Source organism: Populus trichocarpa, chromosome 3, assembly GCF_000002775.5.
Source record: "Populus trichocarpa isolate Nisqually-1 chromosome 3, P.trichocarpa_v4.1, whole genome shotgun sequence".
In the NCBI taxonomy this organism is placed as follows: Eukaryota; Viridiplantae; Streptophyta; class Magnoliopsida; order Malpighiales; family Salicaceae; genus Populus; species Populus trichocarpa.
Window position 1 is genome coordinate 13,047,932 of NC_037287.2, and position 22,372 is coordinate 13,070,303.

The window sequence follows — 22,372 nt, forward strand, 5'->3', positions numbered from 1 at the left end:
AATTTCGACCACCAAAACAGTTAATTTTTATGGTAAAAGGTTTCATATAATGAGTGAGGTTACATTTAAGTATTTTTTTATCTTGAAAACACCTAAAACAAGATCCGAGTTCGGGAAATTTTTTTATTTCAAATAGATTTTGAAGTGATTTTTTAGCTTTTTAGTGGCTATAAATTGATTTATTGGGTCAGGCGCGTTAGACATCTATGATCATTTCCTTGTAAGGTTTTGTTGTTAATGCCATTATTTATAACATACACCGTATCTCTAACATATATGGATTATGCCATATGAAATTATGAATAACTTAATTGATATAAATTAAAGTTACCATTCAATAGTAAAAATATGGTAGCGAATATGATGATCTCTTTATCGAAAAAATTACAAAGTTTAATGGGGAATTGAAAATATAATTGTGGTTATTTTTTAAAATGTTTTTTTATTCTAAAACATATTAAAATAATATTTTTTTTATTTTTAAAAAATTATTTTTAATATTAACATATTAAAATGACCTAAAAATATAAAAAATATATTAATTTAAAATAAAAAAAATAATTTTTTTTAAAAATTGTTTTTGAAACGCAATGCAAACAGGGTGGCAAACAGCTATCAATATACACCCGCGTCGCACAGTGCAAATCCTTCTTCCCGCCACAAAGCCCTCACTTCCTCTCCTCCCCACACACTCCCTCCCATTACTTTATTATTACTCTCTCCCTAAAAAAATAATAATAAAAAAAACTGTGTCCTTTACTTTTAAATTTTTAGGCTGGCTGGCTCGGTCGCTCTCTATTGAAGAGATTTGCAAGAACCCTGGATCATCAAACCAGGCCATGGATGATTCTAGGGTTTTCGGGGATAGTAACATCCCTACCACTTTTCGGTCCGGTGTGGGTACCATCTCCAGGATCCGGTTAGAGAACTTCATGTGCCATGATAACCTCCAAATTGAGCTTGACCAGTGGGTCAATTTTGTCACCGGTCGAAACGGAAGTAGGTACATCAAAACCCTAATTTAGGTTTTTCAAGTTTTTGTTTGATTTTTTTTTATTTTGTTCATTAGTTGAGATTATTAGTTGTTTTGTTTGATTCTGGTGATGGCATGTGTGTAATTTGATAGGGGAATTATGAAGCTAATGATCGCATTATTGAATTAATCTTTTTTTATGGGGAATTGGTGGTTATATAGGTGGCAAAAGTGCAATATTGACTGCTTTATGTATTGCATTTGGATGCCGGGCTAAAGGAACTCAAAGGGCCGCCACTTTGAAGGATTTTATCAAAACTGGTTGCAGGTTTGTGTTGTCTTGCCCGTTTGTTTATTTGCTCATTTTCTTCTAAAGAAATCAAGTGTTACTGGTTTTATAAGTTGTTTGTATAGAATGTGTGAAATTCTACTCCTCTCTTTGACTGCGTAATGTTTTGCTGGAGAGCTGCAAAAGAGGCTGGAAAGCTGAAACTACACTTTGGAATGCTAAAGAAAAACCCTCGAACTTCAGAATTGTATACTTGGTTACTGTGTGCAATGTTATGCATTAATAGTTGTTCTTGTTATTAGAACTAGAGTTACTGGTAATATTAGCTCAATTATCTCTTTAACGAAACAATGTGTTTATGCCAGCTTATGTTTATCTGATGTTGCTTCTTTGCAGTTATGCTGTTGTTGAAGTGGAAGTAAGAAACAGAGGAGAGGAGTCTTTTAAGCCAGATATCTATGGTGATTCCATAATAATAGAACGGAGAATCAACCAATCTTCCAGTACCACTGTTCTAAAGGATCACCAAGGTCTATTTGGTTTTCTGATAAAGATATCTTTAATTCATTTAAAAAGCCTTGAGTTCCTTGTGATTCTGATGAAAAAGGTATTAAGGCCCCTTGGCCAATTGGGCTGTGTTTGAACGAATCACTGCTGAATGTATTTGTACTTGAATCCATGATATGCCGCTTCCAAACAATTGGAATTTTCTCTGACCAGAGCTACGTGAGCTCTTTATATATATTTTGTTTTTCATTATTTTAATTTCTCATAGAAGTATATGCTGTGGTATTCTGGGACCATACATTGTAGTAATTGATGTATTTTTGAACATTTTCATCAATTTAATTGAGTCTAGATGCAGGTGTTTGTTACTTGTTGATGCTGGAGCCTTCCTTACAATTTGTTTTATTTTATTTCTGAAATTAAGGTTATAAGCATGTGACCTCTTAGTTTTTTTTCCTTGGAGTTTAAGTTTCTGAACCCTAAACTCTATTACATTGTTCCAACTTCAATTCTCTTCTAGTTTTAGCCATTGTTCTGCTGTATTTTTGTTCTCTATTGTTTTGCTCTTTTCAGCCACGCCACATGTCCTCTGCCTGTTTTCTGTAGATTACTGTTCTCATATATGTATGGCATTTGGAGTAGCGTGGTATCTTTTTAGACATGGCAACTTTGTGTTATAAGAGAGAACCGTTTTTCTGTTTCTATTCCTTTCCACTTTGGGCTGATGTGGATTTGAACTGAATCATGCTTGTTGCTGTAATAAATGTAGAGAAACATGTTGAGGGAGAAAGCTAATGAGGAAACTAAAGTGGTCCCTTCTTGTACTAATGCTTGTTTGTTACTGGTTGTGGAGAAATTATTAAATAAATTTTGCAAGTAATGAGGACTGAACATTATGGAGTCACATTTACACAGATATATTACCGCTGGAAGAAAATTTCTTTTTTTTTCCTGACTTATTTCCGAGGAAAACATCATTTGGTAGTTTCTTGTAAGGATTTTGAAGACCTTTTACCACATAACTGCATCCTGTTAGATTCTGTTTTTTCCTAGGAAAACACTGTCAGAGTTTTGAAAATTTATGGATTCCAAGATTCTGCATTTATGAATTATCTCCAATTTGATTTGATGGATGATTTCAGCTAATGGAAACAAAAATGAATATTCATATCAAATCTCTTCTTTTTTCCTTTTCTGTTACAGTCTTGTTGTGGAGTGCTCTATTATTGATTTAGGTTTTCGTACTTACTTATTGTTGTTTTCACCATGAGATATTTGACAGGAAGAAAAGTGGCTAGTCGAAGAGAGGATCTTCGGGAGCTCATAGAACATTTTAATGTGAGTTTTTTACTCAAAATATTATCATTTTCCACGAAAATAGTGATTATCTCTTTACTTATGCATGCAATGTTTTCTGCATATAGCCAGCTAATGGCATTTTTCATAGGATTTTCTGCCATCTATTTTATTTCCCCAATGGATCATACCTATGTAAAAATATTGAGTTTCATTACTTGAATCATTGATGCTCAATGATCTGGAGCAGATTGACTGTTAGTTGGATGCCATGTGTGCCTTTTTATATGCAATAATGTATTTCTCATAAATGGTACATTTGGCATTGTACATTTGACATGAATGATGTTTTTGATCATTGATATTTGATGTGACCCAGATCTTTAACTCTGTTTCTCAAACTAATTATTTTTAGTGTGGGTGATATTTATAATTGCTTGAACTTCAGGCATTTGGTTGTTTAATCAGTTTTTTTTTTCATATTCTAGGAAGCACGTTTATTCACTTGTTTTGTCACATGTCACATGGCATGCATGTTATTTGATGGGCATGGATGATAAAGGCAGGAACTGTTCATTGAATGATGAGATATTGTTTACTTTTTAAAAATTAAAATTTCACCAACTCCTCATAACTTCTATCGGTAATGTTCAAGATATTATGCTCTACATCATGCAGATTGATGTTGAGAATCCTTGTGTAATAATGAGTCAAGACAAAAGCAGAGAGTTTCTGCATTCTGGGAATGAAAAAGACAAATTTAAGGTAACTTCTAATCTTATTGTGTGCATATTTAGTGCCAGGACAAATCATATGGGTGCAGTACTGACATCCCATTGTGCAGTTCTTTTTCAAGGCTACTCTTCTTCAACAAGTTAATGATCTTTTACTAAGTATTAATGAACAACTGAAGTCTGCAAATGCACTTGTTGATGAACTGGAGGCTTCGATAAAACCCATAGAGAAGGAACTTACTGAGTTGCAAGGAAAGATAAAAAATATGGAGCATCTAGAAGAAATGTCTCAGCAGGCACAACAGTTAAAGAAGAAGCTTGCATGGTCTTGGGTCTACAGTGTAGACAAGGAACTCCAGGAACAAATGGTGAAGCTTGGAAAGCTTAAAGAACGCATACCCACTTGTCAAGCTAGAATTGATCATGAACTCGTGAGTAATAAATTCTAGAACTTGGAAGGACTAAAAATGCTATTTAGATTCTGTGAATTGAAATATATATTTATATTCTATTTCATCCTTTTCCATCCCTTCTCTGGAGGCTTCAGTCAAATTTATAGCTACAGAATTTCCCTTAAATATGAGTTTGATTTTTGATCTTTTTTTGTTTGTTTTATCTAGTTGTATATTTTCCCTTAGGTACATCTTTATTTCCGTTGTTTCCTTTGCTTTTATTTTCCTGTGTTCACTATAGACAAATAGGTTCAAGATCTGTGTACTGGATGAGAATTGTGAATGTTGAGGTTTAACAAGTAAAAGCTTGCATTTAGTGGTTGTAACAATAAATTCTGGTAGCTGTATTATTGGGACTCTGCTGCCAGCAGTATGTTTCAGAAGGGAATGGGTTTATCTGATTGGATTTAAATGTAGGGAGCAAAATGCTGGTATGTAGGGATTGTTACCAATGATACAATAGGGTAAATTTTGAGGTTGAATAAAATGAGAAAAAGGAAGGATCTAGAAGGCTGCCCCACTATGCAGCTCTCTCTGGGGAGAAAAGAAATAGAGATGCACAAATAAGAATAACGGAGGAAAGAAGAGGACTTTTATACAGGCTGATTGGCAGGTAGGCATGCATGTCAAACCCATATGAAATCTCTCAATATTTAACTGAAAATTTTAAAAAATAGCAAGTTAGAGGAAAACCCCATCGTTACTTATAACAGTTTATTAAATAACTTAAGATTTGCTCCCATTAAATGTCCCGTGGATTTACTCCCTGGGAAAAGCCTAAAATTAGGTGAAACTAGTGACCAGAAAATCCTTTTCCTTTTGATACATCACACTCTGCCATTCCCCTCGGCTAGCCCCACCCTGCCCATTCCTTTCTTTTGTCATACACATGTCTTGTTTTCTTTGTTTTGACCCAAAAGTTTTAAGTTTTTAATTTTCTTCCATTTAAATTCCTCACAATTCCTTGATTTTTGTGGAATTGCTGTTCATGGGTAAGAATATTCCAAATCCTGGTTTGTTTTTGAGAATGATGTATTTTATTTTATTGCCACCTTTATTCATTTGATGCTGGATTGTGTTCCTCTAAATATAATCAAGTCCGTTTTGCTACAGATCTCTCTCATATACATGCTATGTATATGATTTCCTTGATTACTTGATTTTTACTTATGTGAGATGCCTATCTGCTGTTTCAATCTCTTTATTTCCTTTCCTTTCCCCTTTTTTGGGGGGTTTTGGGGGTGGGGTGGTTGCATTGGTTTTTGTGGAAAGTTGATTGTTAAGGTGTGCGTCCTTTTGTTGCATTAAATCTGATCATAAATTACTTTGTAACTTCTTATTAAAACATTTCTTTAATTTCTTTACAGATGAAGGTGGAGGAATTGAGAAAAACCTTCATAGAGAAGAAAGCCCAAACTGCACATATGGTGGAAAGAGCGAAGGAAGTGAGGAATAAACAGGATGAATTGCGTAATACTGTTTCCTTGGTATGTTGGAAATTTCTGTCCAGGGGAAAGTGACTAGTACAGTGTTAATATAATAAGTTCACTGTCAAAAGATCTGAAGTGAATGCCAAAACTGACAACTGAAAGCTTATTTGGTTGTGACAAAAACTTGAATCCTGTTTGGTTGCTTTTTTTTTGTGTGTAATCAAAGAATGATTTCTGATGGAGACAGAACCTGCAGATCAAGAATACATGTCAGTAAAAGTTCACTTATGTTGAGCATTTCAACAGAGCTGAGTTATTTCATTGCAGAATTATAAACTTTGCTGTGTTTTGACATAATCATGCAATTAAGAACAATTAGTAAATGTTGTAAAAAATTACAGGCTGCTGTATTTTGACATCAAAATAACCTACCGCAAAATCATATGCATAACATCAAAATCTGTGTTAATCGCATAAGAGTCTGAATTTCAAAATGCAATCCTTGACCTACACTAGATTCCTTCCTATCCACTCCTTGCTCAGGAAAAAAGAAAAGAAAAACTTAGGTCCACATGTCTTATGGGACCTTGAGATTGGATAGATTATTAACATCACTTAGAACATCGAAACATGTTGGCATAATATGTCAATTGAAAAGGTTACATGAAGATATTTGTGCCCTGAATTATATACACCATACCAAAAGAAGTGATGTCAATCAGAGTCGGATGGTTTCTATGATTCTTGCGCATCTTATGAGTGTTATCATTTTAGGTGTCTTTTGTGGCATATGTTATATTCTTCTTGATTTTGAGTTGGCACTTCATTTCACATTCTGTAGAATGACAACAGAAACAATATTAGATGGACTGGAAACAATCTAACCGGCACTAGTGAAACTAGGGATTGTGATGGTGGCATAGTGAATAGTCAACTGTTTGAATGGTATGATCTGCATTGCGTGCTCCTGACATGCTTATTTAAGTTTATACCTTTCCTGCATATTCTTTACAGTCTGTCTTAATAGTTAACATATTCTGAAAATCGCTCCACCTACTCATGCAATAATCATTTGTCAGGCAACGAAGAAGAAACTTGAGTTAGAAAATGAGCACAATCGCCGAACCAATCAAATTCATAGCATGGTGAAACGTGTCAAGTTGCTTGAACAACAAGCCCGTGATATTCATGAGCAGCAAGTTAAAAATACACAGGTTCTTCCTTTGCTTTGAATAGAGATGGAAACCTTTCCCCCTACTAGTGCTCATTTCTGTCTTTTCTTCCTTTTTTTATTTGAGCATTCCTGCTAATTTCTGTGATCAAGTAATGCATAACAAAATTGTACATTTCATCATCCCTATTTCCCTCTTAAATATATGCAAATTGCTTGTATTTCACATTGATCTTTTGAAGACTATCATGTCGAACATATATTTTCATATCAAACAGTCCTTAAAGGAATCCTTGTTATGGTACAACAAAAGTTGGGGCAACCCTCTTTTCAACAATGCAATATCTGACCAAAACAGATTTCCTTTTCAAAGGTCATAACTATGCTGTAATTTTGAACCTCGTTTATCAAAGAGATTGAGGGGAAAGGTGGCATTGTAATCAAAATAATGCTGCCTTCTGGCTTTGGTGTTTGGTATTCCTAAAATGCCTATTGATCATTGCTTCTTCTTCACTTTGCATCAATTGCATTAGAGTATTAACTATTTTCTGTTGGTTGTTCCCCCCCTTTAGTACTTTTACCATTTGTGTTTTCCAATTTGTACTTGTATATGAAACGGTGCAAAGGGGTTGCTTGCTGTTGCCAAAAGTATTCACATGTTTGTACCCTTACTTTCTTATTGAAACAGGCTGAAGAATGTGAAATAGAGGAAAAGCTTAAGGAACTTCAGGACATGATTGATGCTGCTGATTTCACACTTTCAAGGTCTTTCATTTATTTGGTCCCACATTTTGTGTGCTTACACTTTACCTGTCTGAATGTGGATTTGACCTGCCCAGTTAATCTATAATATAACTCAGGTTGAAGGAAGAAGAGAGTACCTTATTAGAAAGCGTGTCCAAGGGAATGGATGAAATTAGAAAGATTACTGAAGAGGTATAAAGATGCCTAGCATAGTACAATAATTGAATCATGAAGAAACTATTTTGTTTAATTTATCATTAGTTTTCTCCTATCATGACTTTTGACCTTGATATTTAAAGTGATTGTTCCAATTGTATTGTTGTATAGTGTCATAAAAAAGTGCTTGCGAGCTTTCCTGGGCCCATGGGTAAGGGAAGGTGTATTCTTGGTACTTAGTGTAGGTTTAGGCAGATGACTCCACTCGGCCACGACCTTGGCCCTTTTCTTTTCACAAGATGTTGGTGATTGGCCCCATTTTTGGGGTGATTGGTTGAAGTGTTACTTGTTTCTCTTGCATTTGCTTTTGTATCCATATCTAAGCTATTTCTATTACATGAATTCGATGGTTTGCAAATATCTTTGAGGCTTAATATAATGAAAAGGCTCAGGATAAACACTACCATTATGTATTGAAACATGGCTTAATAGCAATAGAACAGGGAAGGATTTGACCAAAGAAGGATGGTGTTATTGGGTGTAAATTGTCATTTATATCATTAAAGGTGCCTTGCTTTACTTGGATAAGATGCCTGCATCAAATATCCCATGACCCGTGCAAGGTAATAGTTCATTTGAGTTCAATGTAGTAGGCAATGTGAAGCTCATCTGTGATGGTTTAATGTGAGGCCAATAGCTGTTGAAAAATATATTTTTTCACAGGAAGCTTTAGCAGGAATAGTTGTACACATTATATTTGTTCTTTAAAACTTTAAAATATTTGTTTATGTTAGTCCAATGTTGTCTTTCTTGGGAAAAGTATGGGGAATTTTAAAATTTTGGTTTTCAGATTGAAGAGTATGGAAAGAAGGAACAGGAAATCCGTGCATACATCCGTGAGCTCCAGCTAAACAAAACCAACAAGGTTTGTGCTATTCCATTTAGTGTCATAACTGCACACAACAATTGATATTTCTTGTGTGTAATCATCTGCAAAAAGTAGGCCAAGGTGTTTTCCATGCTTTTTTCAACTTTGGAAACTAGGTGCATATGATATATTTTCAACATGTATGCCTTGATTTCTTACTTACAATGCTATAACAGGTTACAGCGTTTGGAGGAGATCGAGTGATTCAACTTTTACGTACAATTGAGAGACATCACCAAAGATTTGGAAGCCCGCCGATTGGTCCAATTGGTGCTCATGTGGTGAGTAAAAAACAGTATGTATGCCTGCTGATAATTTTATACCGAGTCAGTAAATTTAAAATACGACTAGTGATTTCTAAAGTGAAGAAATCACCTTAAAAATCAGACAATGCACCAAGCAGGTCTTGCAAATAAAATGGCTGGATTTACTTCTATGGGGCTTTGGAACCCTGATTGTTGCTGAGTGTTTGTCTCCGGGGAAGCATTTAAAACAACCATAATGATACAGTGTCACATGCTCCACCATCTTGACTAGTTGCTTTACTCCTTGCAAACTTTTCATTGTTATTATGCGATTTTATCCTGGAAATTCCTGGTTCTATCCCCCCTTCTCTTGTCAAACTTGTTGCTTAGTTGCTATTTTGTTGTGTGTGTTTTTAATCTCTCGAGATGCATCTAAATGGGCTACAAATGTTATTTAGGTTTTATGAGGTTTAGTGATATTCTGAAATTTCAAGAATCAATCAGGACAGAGAAGTTTCTTCAGCATCTTTATGGTGTCGGGCTTTGAGAGAGTTGCGTGAGCTGATTTGCAGTAGGATGAATAGCATGTCTGTTTTGATTCCTCTGTTACAGTGGATGTCTTTGACTTTACTTTGATTTCTACTATTCCACTCTTAATAAAATCTTCTCTTATCTGAACAAAGAAATATCTTAACAAGGTTGCAGTGTCACTTTGTCTTAAAGCCTTCTTTTTAGTTGTTTGTTCGTATCATTTTTGGTTCTCAATGGTCATTATTTCAATTTTTTTCTTTGAAGCCTGCTTGACCTTCGTGTTTAAGGTAAATTTGACTTGTTCTGGATTAATTTGGCTAGCTTGTAGTGGTTCTGAGCTCATCTTTATGCATGATTACCTAACCTGTGATTTTGGTGAATTGAGCTCCTGCAACTTGAAATCTCTCTTGTAGAGGTGAGTTAATGCACTGGCCTAATGTAGTCCATGATGATTGAAGGTTCTTGTAGAGAAATTGCCTTCATTTTGCTATGTATGGTGAATTTGGAACAAAGTCATTAAGTGACCTCTTTTTTCCATCATTGTTTGAAGTGCCATCCATAGAAATGTTTTTGCTGTCAATCATTTTGTTTATTTTTGGAACAATATAGAACTAATTGTTCAAAATGATTCGTTATATGGTTTTGCTTTCAGTTGAGTCTCTTTGCAGTGTCACACATCAATGTTATGTTGCATTGAAGACTGACTTTTGTTTCTGTTGACATTTGGGACTTACTCTTTTTTCTTCTTTGTTTCAAGTTGAGATTGGCCAGGCATTTCTGTTGTCTTATTGTGCGAACAAATTTGCTTCTAAACACATGAATGCACCTTTCCTCTTAAAGAGCCTCTCAGAATAGTAAAAGCTGATTTGATATTTTTGGCACAATACTTGGCAGAATGGTGCAAATTTTGGTTTTGTTTAATTATGTCCCGAGTTTGAAGAAATCAAGCAAAGAAGAATATTTGAGTGTTATAATACCTTATTTACAGTATGACATCTCTTTGATGTTTCTATGTCTTGATATTACTTGAGAGCTATTTGTATGTCTTTAAGATTTATGGTTACCTATATACACTTAGGACATTTGAGTAGCTACCCTTTTTCCCTTGGTAATAATATCTCATCTGAAATGTTTTAGGTCTTGTTTTGTTGTCAAAACTCGAATGCTTAAATCCTGGACGCTGGATAATTAAGATATCTTTCTGAATATTTCTGGATAGTCAGTGTCATCAGACTGAACAGTCAGACAGCTTCTCTTTCTTTTTGGAGAATTTCTTTTACATAAAATGGTTGTTGGTGAAATAGAGGACTTTTATGTTATTTTCTGAAATTAGTTTGGAATAGCGTTACTCGAGCTAAGTTTAGTTGTTTTCTTTTAATTACTATGCTTTTTGTGCCCGTAGGTAACTTAGTTTTTTATTGGGCTCTTGTGACAACTGTAGTTTATAGCTGGAGATAATTCCTATATAGGGTTTCAGTATCCGAGTCTGTTATTTTTCTGGGCATGCTCAACCACTGGAGCATTCCTCCAGTCACTAGCTAATGCATCTTGGTTAATGGTAAACCCTGCAGACTTTAGCAAATGGTGATAGGTGGGCTCCTGCTGTTGAGAATGCTGTCGGGAAGTTGCTCAATGCTTTCATTGTGACAGACCATAGGGACTCTCTTCTTCTGAGAGGATGTGCAAGAGAAGCGAACTATAACAACCTGCAGATTATTATATATGATTTCTCAAGACCAAGGTAGATGGATGGCTGCTTTTATTCTGTGCTTATGGGTCTCTATGGTGGATACTTCATATTGTGTTCTTGTTTTCTTCTGCAGGCTGACCATACCATCTCACATGCTTCCGCAAACTAACCATCCAACTACATTTTCCGTTATCCGTTCTGACAATGATACTATTCTAAATGTTTTAGTGGACATGGTAAACTTCATAGGTCTCTTCATAGTTTCTTCCTTATTTAATTTAGTTTTTTTTACTTCCCTTTATGCTGTATTTGTTTTCTCCCAAAGCTGTTAATGTGCATGGACACTTTATAATTGTTTTTCTTACTCTTCCAGGGAAGTGCTGAGAGGCAAGTGCTTGTAGAAGATTATGATGCAGGAAAAGCTGTTGCTTTTGAAAAACAGATCTCAAATCTAAAAGAGGTTTATACAATAGATGGTTATAAAATGTAAGTTGGAATTGTCCATTTTAACTGGTGTCAGATCCAGTCTTAGATGACACTTGGTGATTCATATGAAATGCATGAGCTTTGTTGGATTGTATACTTGGACTCACATGACCTGAATTCAGATCTCTGTTAAGTAGCTGACCTCATAAGCAATGAATCCATTTTGATTTTGGAAACTGTTGGTAATTCTGAGACAATTTGTCTGATGATTGCTCAATACTCATCTGCTAGCTTGCTTATGAAGGTGGAGCATTTCATGTGAGTGGTAGCTTATACAAAGTCATAGGATTTATTCCAGAACTCTAGTAGTTGTCTTGCAAAACTTTATTTTTCAAGGAGAACAGAAAGAGGCAAAGAGAACTTTGAAGTGAGTTTTGCAGTATGGAGTGCCCTTTTCACATGAAACACTGCTTCAAACAATAGTACTGGTTTGCACACATAGCCAACACAAGGATGCCCAGTTTTAATGGATCTCAATTGATCTCTTGTTATTGTATTGCTCAGAGGCGAAGTAATGTGTAGGGATGACATGATTTGAACCCGTGACATTTTGCACCTAAAACAAACATGCTACATCCCTTTCAATTGGTCTATAATGTCATTGTAGGGAATCCCTGTCTTGTTTTCCACATGTTTGTTACATTTCATTTTCTCCATCGAGATAACTTATCTTGCCATTTCTTTTTCTTTTGGTCTCCTATCATAAAACTTACAATAAAAAACTTATATACATCAGAAAAAAAAAGGAAACCTGCTGTAAATTTCATGAATGCCCGGACAAAAAGAGATTTATTTTGTTATTTCAAGAAAAGAAAAGGAAAATCTTTTCTATCAAGTCATTGTACGTTTCTCAATTTGAACTAGGAATTATTTGTACAAAACAAATGCAAGTGTCCTTTAATTATTTGTACACGGGAAGTGATAGGATATGTTCAAGAACTCTAGTATTTATCTTGCAAAACTTCATATTTTAAGAAAACAAAATGAGAAGAGAAGACCAAAGTGTTTTTTGTGGAATGGAGTACTCTTTTTGGATGAAACACTGCTTCACTCAATACTACTGGGCACTTTTATTACACAGAAAGCACAGGGAGATCATTAAGAACTTAAAAATGCAATATGCAGAAAATGATTTGGAAATGTGAATGGTACCTATTCAAGCTTGCTTGCATAATTGGGCTCCTCTTACATTCTATATTGCAATGGTGTCCTCTGCTGCAGAAATTCTTATTGTCTGTTCCTTCCTAGGTTTTCACGCGGGTCAGTCCAGACAGTTCTTCCCCCAAATAAGAAGCTTAGAGCTGGCCGTCTTTGTGGTTCATTTGATGATCAAATTAGGAATCTTGATCAATCTAAATCAAATGTTCAAAAGGAAGCTGATCAGTGCAGGAAGAGGAAACGAGACTCTGAGGCAAGCCTTCAGCATCTTCAACATGGGCTAAAGATTATGAAGGTATAATTGTTTCTTAACTCTTGTTTATAAGTTTTTCAATGATCCTTATATATTGACTTAATCCGGGGGGGAGGTGTTCGCAGTGAGGTTCTCTTAAGCACCCTATAATTTTCATCCTACCTCATTGGACAACAATTAAGCTGCTCTTAATATAGGAGCTATTCTTTGATGCAATGGTAACAGTCTTGGACTTGTCACCATAAGGGTGCAAAGTCTTGAGAATAGTTCATGCAAAATAAGCTGAAGACTGTCCTCGAATTCCCTCCTCAAGGACTGCACTTCTGTGTGCATAGCTGAGTAATTTTTTCTTTATTGCCTTGCTTGACAAAATATCACATAAGAGACATAAAACATGTGTTTTTTTAATTGAGAAAAATTGAAATTTAACCAATTTTCCAGTAACTCTTGCAGTTTCGGAGTATTAAAATTGTTGATCAACAATCCTTTTCATTTAATATTACAAATAAACTTAAAATGTCAAGCTGAATATTTGAATTATTTGAAATAATAAAATAACATTTCCAAAAAACATTGAATCTAATTACATGCATCAAGCTGTTAGTTTTATTATTCCAGAACTGGAAAAATAAATCCTATGGACAAAGATGAGGACAGTCATCCTTTCCTGCTTTCATCTCCGTGAACAAAACATACTTTTAATGATTATCTAGAAAAGCTTGGTTTCCAATTCTAGGGAACAAGAGTCTACTTTTTGGTCTTCTTCTGCTTGAAGTTTTGCTCATACAAGATCATGGATCAATTTACATTTGGTGTTTTCTCACCAAATCTGCTTTCCTAAACAATGGATGAACAGAAGCTGGACCTAATGCCAAGCTGTGTGAGTGGACACATTTGTGTCATGTTCCACACTTCTTATATTAAAGTTGAGTTTTTGTTGAACTGAAAAAAATGCATTTGCCCCCTTCTTGCCCTCCTGTGTGGAACCCCAAGCTTCTTGTTGGGCTTGTATGTCTTCAGAAGACAAGGTTGGGCCCTTGTGAGGGCTCCAATCTTTTTTGTATAATCAGGTTGTGAAGTATTTACATATTATTTGGAGAATCAGGTTGACATAATGGGCGATACAAACATCTTGTACTATTTACCCTTTTGCTTATATTAATGCAACTAAGACCGACCACATTACAATCATCTTTTGTGCAAACAAGAGTTTCTGTATAAAGGAGCTCTTTTTTTTTTTCAATCAAGAAAATCATTGTCATTGATTGATGCTTTTTTAAGAGTTTTTTCATTGATTTTGATGTGCTCATGTCAAATATATATATATATATATATATATATATATATATATTTTAATGTATTTTCAAGCGAAAAACACTTTTGAAATGCATCTTGCACCACAATAACAAACACGTACTAAGATTGCTAAAATACACTCACTAAACAAATTTTAATTCTAATTACTGCACTTAGTCTATCTATAATTCTCTTTTAGGATGCAATGGGGAGGGTGTAGTTGAAGGTACTTTTTGATTATGTACACATAATGTTCCATTTGGTGATGTAGGAGAAGTGCAGGAATGCTGAGCGGGATCTGGTATCTAAGAAACTAGGACTGCAGGATGCAAAGAACTCGTATGCTTCTGCAACCAGTTCACAAGCTGCTGCATCAACTGTTGATGAGCTTCAACAAGAAATCTCAGTTTGTTACATGCCATTAGTGTTGCCTTTTTATCACTGGGCTTGTTATATCAATCTGATTTAGATTTCCTGATTCATGCATACAATATATAATGGATTTTCTTTTTCTCAATAACATCGTATCATTGCAAATGTTTTTCAGAGCATCCAAGAGGAGATACAAGAAAAGAAAATGCAGCTGGAGTCGCTCCAAGTCAGAATTAATGAAGCTGACTCAAAAGCCAGGGATCTTGAATTGACATTTGAAGATTTGCGTGGTATGGCATAGTGTTTAAATTTTTTATGTGCAATCAAATGTATGCAATTATGCATCATGCTTTTTCATCCACAATAATAATTGTCTCCACATGCAGAGTCAGTGAAAGAAGAAATCAACGCTATTGAGAAAGCAGAGAGTGAGCTGGTGAAGATTGAAAAAGATCTGCAATTTGCAGAAGCAGTTCCGTTTACTCATCCTTAGCCTTTGTTTTGTGGTCCACTGCAGTTCTTTAAGTTATTTCTGCAAGATTTTTCTGAAATCAAAGTATTATATCAGGAAAAGGCCCGTTATGAAGGAGTAATGACTACCAGGGTTCTCCCTGATATTGAAATGGCGGAGGCACAATATCGGGAGCTTGAAGAGAATCGTAAGGTGCATTTCATGCCTCTATATTTGTGCTTATTCATGTAATTTTCTTTGGAGGTGTGTATTTTCAAATCATTTCTTTCAGAAATATGGTATATGCAGAGATCATCACTTAGTCTGATTGCTTAAGGCACACGGTAGCTTTCTGAAATATGGTATATATAAGAGATCATCGCTTAAACCAGGGCATAACAATTGCTAAATATAAACTCAAGGACTAAGCCTATTTATTGCGGACCCATTTGCTCCTTGAAATAGTTGATGACTATCCTTTTTAAGATTAATCCAACCTAACTGTGCTATTCCAAAGTCAATTTCATTATTGGTGAATTATGTAATGCCATACATACCCTTTTCAAACAATGAACAGTTGTTGCCTATCTCATCTGCCTTCCTGCTTCTTCAAAGCTTAACTTAAGTTGTCGTGTCTTATGTTGTTGTAACCTGGTTAAAAGTGTACTCTGTTTGGTTGGTGGATGAAAAGGATAAAACAGAAGGATGAGGGGAGAGAATGGATATTAACTCATCCTAACTAGTTTGATAAGTAGGAAAGGAAAGGATGGAAGTCAAATTGGATGTTTTGCAAATTACAGCTCATTAAGGATGGGAAGGATCCGTCCCTTCCTTTTACGGGTCTGTATCTGGCTATTGAAACAATTTAACTTTCTCCTCTCATGTGTCCTTCCTACTTTTCCCTCCAAACAAGCAAAGTCGCAGGGTTCCAGGTGGCGAAGCATCCATATTTATCTTGCAACTAAAGTCAAATAATTTGAAAATTTGTCCTTTTGTATTAATGGCTGCAATCCATCTTCTAAGAATCCCAAGATAATCTCTGAAAAGATGGAAAAGGAAAGGAAAAGATGAACTAAAATATTTGTTTTACAAGATGAGCCACCAAACCACTGTTACAAAGCTTCAGGTTCTGTTTGCAAATCTGGGGCAACCAGGACACCATCCTGTTTGATTAAAAAAATTGAGAGGAACGTGAATTGAGACAGAATAATGAGAATGGGTTTACAATACACTTTTGATCAGCCCCTGGGGGTGGGGGTGTTTATCAAAAGGATGGAACTAAAATGGTGATGGGTTTCTTCCCCCCTGAAAACCACCCTCATAAACTCTCCTGGACAGTGTTTCCAAATACAACTGATATCCACTCTTATCTCACTCTATTCTGTCCTGTAACTTCTCTTCTATGTGAACACTCTTCCCTTGTCAATGAAATTGCTACCATAACTTTGGTTTCAAGAAAATAAACTAGGTATTGTGGTGGTGGGTGGTCTAGGTTTTTGTGGCATGGGGGGCAGCAGGTGATGTTTTGAGGTCGTGAAGCTGGGTTTTGCAATTTATGATATCTTTTGTTGATTAGTTTACTGACATGGTGACCAAGAAGGTGGAGCTGGGTTTTGCATTTTGGGATGTGTGGTGGGGTTCGGTGTTGGTGGGGAGAGGGAACTGACCTGGTTTTGCTGTTGTATTTGCAGTTACAGATGCATTCCCAGTGGTTCTCTGCACCTGATTTTATTTTTATTTTTTGTATCTCAATAAGTATAAATGTGATGATTGTAGATATTTGAGGTGGCTAAATACCAGAAAATGGTGGTGAAAATGGCTTGTGGTTGCTGTCCTGTGTATACATGTTGGTTGTGCTTCTCTTATCCTTTTTGTAGCAGAGACTGTTCAAGCATTTAAGCATTGAGTTTGTTGTGGCACCACCTCGGAGCTAATTATATGTTTTGTGAAACTGTAGGAGAGCTGCAGAAAGGCTTCAATTATATGTCCCGAGAGTGAGATTGAAGCTTTAGGAGGTTGTGATGGCAGCACCCCAGAGCAGCTCAGCGTGCATTTAAATAAACTGAACCAGAGACTTCAGAATGAGTGCCAGCAGTATAGTCATGACTTGTATCTTGCACCTGGAGAACACTAGTAACATGACAGTTCCAAATAATAAGTTTTTTTTTTTAATTGTAACAGGCATTCTGACTCTATTGATGACCTGAGGATGTTTTATCAGAAAAAAGAGCGTAAAATTTTGCGTAAACGGCAAACATACAGAGCTTTTCGTGAAAAGTTGAAGGTAAATTCTACATTTATCTATTTTTCATTTATTTAGCACATTAAGTCTAATCCTAGTTCCTGACATGCTATGAATGTTGATTGATTCCATAAATTGGATTTTTTGGAGAATCAGTTCTCTTGAATTTTCATCCTTGTTTTCATTTGGTTGTTGTTTGTGATCATTTCCACTCCTATAGCTGGGTTTCACACTTGCCTTAAAGGTGAGGTGGTGATGTGCAATGCTGTATTCGAAAGAGTGGATGCTATAATTGATTTCTTCTCTGTTCAAGGTGAAAGTAAAAGTAAAAGAGGGTCAAGAAGATAGAAGAAAGGAAAAGGATCTGAAAGAAAGGAAAAAAATGGGAGAAGAGAAGGGAATAGTTTCCAAGAAATAAACAAGTAATAATGGTTTTTGGAGTTGGAAAATGGAAGACCCGATTCCTGTATTGGGACAGGTTACAAAAATGGAAAACCTTCTCGCGAGCCCATAAAGCTATTCAAAACAAAGATTAGTTTTGGTTTTAGTTCTTTCACATGAAACAAATAGTTTGACACCCCATTTAGTCTCTTTCTTTTGTTTTTCTCCTCTTTTTATTCATTTGACTTAGAGAGTTAGGTTTCCTCATGATAATTTCTTAATTTTGTAACTATTATTTTTCAAATCTTGTATAGATTTGAGTGCTTGTTATGTTTTTTTTTTTTTTCTTGTTTTTCTTATCATTGCTTTCCACCACCTTTCAGATTAGTCTCCCTGTTTTCTGCATTGTTTGCTCAGTGTTTCTGATGGAGGATTTTATTTTCGTATCCATTTTTTCTCATCTTTTTAATCTTGTGAATCCCAGACTTGTGAGGAAGCCCTGAATTTGCGATGGAGCAAATTTCAAAGGAATGCAAGTGATTTGAAGCGCCAATTGACTTGGAAGTATGAATTGTTTTATTTGTTACATTTTTTTGTCAGACTGGTCAATTATCTTTCTGCCATTTCAAATGATCTATTATATATTTGGACTTCCTGGTGACTTTTCCTTTTTCCTTCATCCATTAGTTTCAATGGTCACTTAGGAGAGAAAGGGATTAGTGGGAGCATTAAAATTAGTTACGAAGAGAAGACCCTCAAAGTAGAGGTACATAACTTGTTTTGGAATCCTTGTGTAATCTGCATCTTTTAGTTCTATGCCCACGCCTTTTCTTTTTCTTTTTTTCACACCTTGGTGCTGCTTATGCTGGTCTTTTCTTTTTAACTTGCTATATTTACGCTGTCAGGTAAAAATGCCCCAAGATGCATCCTGCAGCTCTGTTCGTGACACTAGAGGGCTTTCAGGTTTTCTCTCCTGTACTTGTGAACTCTCTTGTCTGTGTTTGTATACTAATCATATGTCATAATATGTGATGCAAGGCTTGTTTAGTTACAGATTCTGGTTTTCATCAAGGGTTTGCAAGAAAAATTGCACTGGGTTTTTATCAAGTCTTTAATTCTGTCATTTCCATTATATTTATGGATGTGTGATCCTTTATTTAGAATTTTTAACCAGATTCTGTTTGCAACTCAAGATTTCCTCTAGGAGTTGCTAACTAAATGATTTTTGTAATTTTCTTTTAATTAGGCGGTGAACGCTCTTTCTCAACATTATGCTTTGCATTAGCTCTTCATCAGATGACAGAAGCCTCATTCCGAGCGATGGACGAGTTTGATGTATTTATGGTAAATTTCCTTGACATTTATATTCCATTTTATCTGCATGTAAAATTGTTCACTTAATCATACCTTATTATATGGAGGATGCAGCTCCTAAGTTCCACTCTGAATTGTAAGATAATCAGTTTCTGATGCATATTCTTATTCTGCATTGATCTCCAGGATGCTGTTAGTAGGAAAATTAGCTTAGATACCTTGGTGAAGTTTGCATTGGCCCAAGGTTCCCAGTGGATATTTATCACTCCTCATGATATCAGGTTTATTACTCGTGCTTTGCTAATTTGACTGAATATTGTATGCTGCTAGGTTTGTAATCTCAAGTCCTTTTCTTTTTCAGAAAAAAAAATTCTGATACTGGTTTGTGTGCATATAGATACTGTGTAGATGTTTTGTGTTCTTAACCATTTGAGTGGATGTTAAATAGGTTTCTTAGGATTTGGATTTTGGTGTCTGCGACACTTTCACCTGTCTGAAATTGTAGCCCAATCAGTGGTCAAAGTGTCCCCATCAGAAGTAATCACTTTGTGTTGCTTTCGATTGTCATAGATGTTGTGTGAGATGTTTGTATGCTTATCATTTTTCTTTTTTGTGAAGATGTTGGATTGACACTGAGCTAAGCAGAATTTTAAGATGTCTAAGATAAATTTGAGCCTTAGGAAGTACTCACACTCATGTAACTTGTTGGTTGTTGTTTATACAGTGGTGTAAAACATCATGAGAGGATAAAGAAGCAGCAGCTGGCAGCTCCACGTTCTTGATAATTGATTGCAATTTATGCTGCTGTTTTATGCTACTTGGAATGCAAGAAATGGTTAGTTTTGCTGCTTAGACATTTATACATGTGATTCATTCAATATTCATACGTATTAGCAGTCCGGTTATTGTCTTGGCTTACCTCTGCTGTTGATTTGGGATTCGTTGCCCTTGTCACTGAACATTGGCTTTTCAAATGCTGTGCATAGCCTCTTTCACTATCTCTCTGAGCTCGATACTTAAATTTTCATGACGACACGACAATCAGTTTAATTTCATCAACGCCCTCCGGGTTCCTTGATCATCCTTTCCCTCCGCCCGTTGTCTTGTTGAGTGCTTTGCTTTGCTTGGCAGTCCAGGACATGCACGATGAAATTTGACCCTGTCCGGCAATGCCCCTGGCGTGACCAAAGTTTTGTTTGCATGATGCTGGACAGGACCTGTAACCTTTTTCTTTTCTTATACCTGGCAGTATAATTAATCAATGATCTCATCTAAGATGTGGTTTGGTACGACTTCGAAGAGGAGATGCTAGGCATCTTAGTGCCTGAATTTCAGTGATTGTTACAATTGAGTGTTTAGACGTTGATTATTTTTATTTTCAAATAAATGTTTAAACCATTTAAATTATAACAATCAATTGTCGTTTTGGATGTTTGTCAAATTCTGTTTTGGGATGACATGGCATATAGCAGTATGGGTCCCAAAAAAAAACACAAATTCTCTGTTTTCTAATAATTCTTCTGTTTTGATCATGAAGATTCACTAGGATAGTTTATGGGCATATGTGCTCAGCTAAATATGGGATGGTTGCATTTTGCCACGGTTAATTCTTTTGTTTTTGGTCTCTGTTGTGATTTTTTCACTCTGTATCTTTTTGTGTAATATAGCATTGTTCTTTGATAAATTATACTTGGGTTTAGCTATGAGCTAAGATAAGGAACTATGAGTTTGATAATTTGTCGGACCCAACATACTTGGGTTCTATTATGAGCTAAGCTCAAAGAACCATAAGTCATGAAAGTTGTTAAACTTAGTATACATGAGTTCAGTCGTGAGCAGACCAAGGCACCGTGGGTCTAGCAAGTTGTCATACCTAGTATACTCGGCTTTAGCCATAAGTCAAGCTTGAGTCTAGCAAGTTGTTGAATTCAATATACCAGGGTTTAGCTGTAGATCTAATATATTTGGGTTCAACCATGAGTTAAAGCTTAAGATATTGTGGATTTGATAGCTTACTAGACTCATCATTCTTGAGTTTGGCTATACACCCAACCTAAATGGCTTAAAGATTCACGTTAAAACCATGAAGTTATCTCTTAAGATTATTGACGTGATATATTCATATTGGAAATAATCATCTTCCAACATCTATAGGTGCATGAAAGATTTTTCAATAACCTACCATATTTTAATCTCATTAATGATTTGTAAAAGATATTTATTTCTTATTAATATCATCAACCAAAAATGATTCTTTGGTCCTTCCACTCTACCTAAACAATAAGGTTCAATGAGTATAAATACCTCGCGAACTATTCAAGTAAAAGGTTTCCTTGTTCGTACTCTCTAAATTTTTATATTTTAATCTTTAGAGCATTAATAATATAAGAACTAGAACAAACATTTTTGTTCTTGTAATTTAAAACTCTTCTTTCATTTATTAATTACCATTTTCATTTAAGGTTATTGATTTTTTCATCGGAAGGTCTTTAAACCTTACCGATAGTGATTGTTTGTAAGTACTAGGACATTTACCATCGATTTTGTATTTCTTGAACTAAAAAGAAGAAAATAATAACATAAACATTTGATTAATCATTATCCAATCATCAAATAACCTCTTTCCCAAACATATTGGATTTTGAAACATCATTAATATCCTAGTAAACACCCTTGATTATTAGTCTAGTACAATTAAAAATTTGAATAACATATAGTTATGCATATCTTATTAATCTATAATGTTTAATTTCATATATTTTAAATATTTCATTTGTTGAGAAGTTCAATGTATATCAGTAATGTAGAAAATTAAGTTACAAATATATGTGCAAATATAGTATATGTTTTTGCACATAATATTAAAAATAAAGTTGTTTAAGTATAAAACAAAGATAATGGTGCGCACTATTTCTGAAAATAAAAAGCGTCAAAGATTGTCAAAACGTGTGCTAGATAAGTATTTTAACGTAAATATAATAATTATTATCAATATATTAATACTACAATCAATATTATTTTTTTAGAAATGTGATTTTATAATATACTACTAATTATTTGTATTCCATAAATATTTTAAAACGAAGATTGTCGTCATGGCTCACGTTTGATCTCTGAGTTTGACACTTGTGTCTTTTGTCTTGTTTTTCGCTTTCCGACAAAAGCGTGGATCTTGTTGACCTCTTTGACTCTTCTTCTCTTCGCTTCTTCTTCGTTAATTATTATTGTTTGTCTACTCCACTACCCACGCTTACTACTGTATATTTGGACTCG

At 35.1% G+C, this 22,372-nt stretch overlaps 1 protein-coding gene across 6 annotated transcripts; it reads left to right on the plus strand.

Annotated features, from left to right (window-relative positions):
• The first annotated feature begins 676 nt into the window (after positions 1 to 676).
• On the plus strand, positions 677 to 20,631 carry LOC7465500 (structural maintenance of chromosomes protein 6B). Of its 6 annotated transcripts, none has more exons than XR_002981022.2 (29): positions 677 to 999; positions 1,196 to 1,301; positions 1,659 to 1,792; positions 3,052 to 3,107; positions 3,744 to 3,830; positions 3,910 to 4,230; positions 5,619 to 5,738; positions 6,761 to 6,895; positions 7,541 to 7,617; positions 7,713 to 7,788; positions 8,603 to 8,677; positions 8,857 to 8,961; positions 11,028 to 11,197; positions 11,280 to 11,382; positions 11,520 to 11,632; positions 12,881 to 13,085; positions 14,611 to 14,745; positions 14,887 to 15,001; positions 15,098 to 15,183; positions 15,280 to 15,375; positions 17,120 to 17,256; positions 17,344 to 17,446; positions 18,270 to 18,349; positions 18,473 to 18,551; positions 18,691 to 18,748; positions 19,032 to 19,129; positions 19,286 to 19,380; positions 19,824 to 19,934; positions 20,086 to 20,631. XR_002981022.2 is itself a non-coding variant. In XM_024597962.2 (28 exons), the coding sequence occupies exons 1-28, from the start codon at positions 840 to 842 to the stop codon at positions 19,879 to 19,881; spliced, it is 3,183 nt and encodes a 1,060-aa protein (XP_024453730.1). In that variant the 5' UTR covers positions 677 to 839; the 3' UTR covers positions 19,882 to 20,631. The 6 variants fall into 6 exon arrangements, 3 of the variants coding, with proteins under 3 accessions (XP_024453730.1, XP_024453731.1, XP_024453732.1); XR_002981023.2 differs by having other exon boundaries at positions 20,145 to 20,631; XR_002981024.2 differs by having other exon boundaries at positions 20,231 to 20,631.
• The last annotated feature ends 1,741 nt before the right edge of the window (positions 20,632 to 22,372 follow it).